The 1,638-nt window shown below is 55.4% G+C and overlaps 1 protein-coding gene across 12 annotated transcripts in view; it reads right to left on the bottom strand.

The window, feature by feature from the left end:
• Positions 1–1,638, bottom strand: part of PTPN3 (protein tyrosine phosphatase, non-receptor type 3) — a 109,528-nt gene that overhangs the window by 24,949 nt on the left and 82,941 nt on the right. For all 12 annotated transcript variants that reach the window (XM_014534413.1, XM_014534416.1, XM_014534415.1 and 9 more), the window contains one exon: positions 787–943. In XM_014534413.1, coding sequence (XP_014389899.1) covers positions 787–943 — 157 coding nt within the window. The remainder of the gene's footprint in view (positions 1–786; positions 944–1,638) is intronic.

Here is a 1,638-nt window from a genome sequence, read left to right as displayed (position 1 = left end):
CTGTGGGGGGCGGAGAGGCAGCTGTGACATTCACCCAGTGAGACCAGAACAGAGATGAGCGCTGTAGGGCCAGGGCTTTGAGTCACACACTGCGTTGTCCTTCAGTGTTTCAAAGCCAGGCAGAAGCAGTCAAGGACCCGGCTTTTTGTTCTACAGCAACAACGCCAAGAGCAGTGATGGTGTTCACAGAAGCCATCCTGCCCACGCCCACCACGCACCGGGCAGCATTCTCGGTGCTCTCCGGTACGAGTGCCATTTAATATTCACGAGAACCCCGAGGCAGGGCTGTTCTTCTTGTCCTCGTTTTACGTGAGGGCAAGAAACTCGCTCAAGGCCCCTCAGCCGTAGGAGGCGGAGTGAGAACCACGCAGAGGCTGCGCCCTGGCCCTGTGCCCCCTGCCTCTCCAGCAAAATCAAATGCACATGAATAAAATATAACCCGATCCTTCCAGAAAGGGCTGGAAAGCAAATGCCTGCAGGGCCAGGCAGCTAAGAGAGGTGTGCGCTGTGGGCCCATTGGGCCTGGGAAGACTGGGGGTCATGCCCTGTATACAGGGGGCGGTGGGCACTGCCCATCTCCAGAGGACTGGTCAGAGGGGCCAGGCGTCTGTGCTTAGATCTTCAAAATTTTCAGGTGAGAAATCACACATCCAGGTTGTTATAGGAAAGTTCTTGATTTTTTTTTTGGCTACAAGCTCAACGTTTTCAAAACCAGGGAAGGGCCAGGTCAGGCCCCGCCTGGCTCGAGTGGCGTCCCGGGGCTGCTCCCCCGCAGGCGGCTGTTACCTTTCCTCCGGATGACCAGGGCCAGCTCCCGCGTGTGGGACTCCCGGCTGGCTTTGATGAACATCACCACCTGGTCGTGGGTGTGCTCTGAGATGTCCCGGCCGTTGATTAACACGATTTGATCCCCTTCGTTCAGCTTCGGAATGCAGGTGTCCGCCTGAGTGGAGGGGAAGCGAGTTTCTCCGGTTACCATCACACAGCCCTCAAGGGAAGGACGCCACCGCCTGGGGCCCCGACACCTGAGACCATGATCAAGTTCTCCATCCCTCCCTCCAGGATTAGCGTCATTATTTTTACATCCATGCGATGATGACATGGCAGCTGGCAGGGGAAATCCAACAACGTGCTGCTCAGAATTCAAGTTATGAAACATTCCAGAATCAGGCTGAGAGAATCACGGAGCCATTTCCCGAGGGAGGCCGACCTTCCCTGATGAATGTAGCGTCACGGCTATGACGCTTCTGACCTTCTGTTTTCTAGATGGGCTGCCTGAAAATGATTTGTCAGCTCAAAGTGAGCTTTTACTCGTCTTGCAATGGAGAGAGACTATGTGAGCGTAACACCAAGGGCAGAAGCCATCACGGAGAGAAGCGAGGCACTGGCCAAGGTAAAATGAAAGCCTTCGTCCCTGAAACGGGCCACAAGCAGTAAGAAAAAGTAAGTCGCCAGCTTATGGGCCCCTTCAGAGTAAAGCCCCCATCCTGGTGGCTTCCTGGGAGGTGCAAGGACTCTGGTGCTCACTGCTTTACAAAAGCACATGATCTGGCCTGGCTGGTGTTGCCCAGTGGTTGAGCGTCAACCTATGAACCCGGAGGTCATGGTTCGATTCCCAGTCAGTCAGGGCACATGCCC

Source organism: Myotis brandtii, unplaced genomic scaffold, assembly GCF_000412655.1.
Source record: "Myotis brandtii unplaced genomic scaffold, ASM41265v1 scaffold13, whole genome shotgun sequence".
NCBI lineage: Eukaryota > Metazoa > Chordata > Mammalia > Chiroptera > Vespertilionidae > Myotis > Myotis brandtii.
The sequence above is the reverse complement of the archived record's forward strand: the minus strand, read 5'-3'. Positions and strand labels throughout refer to the sequence as shown.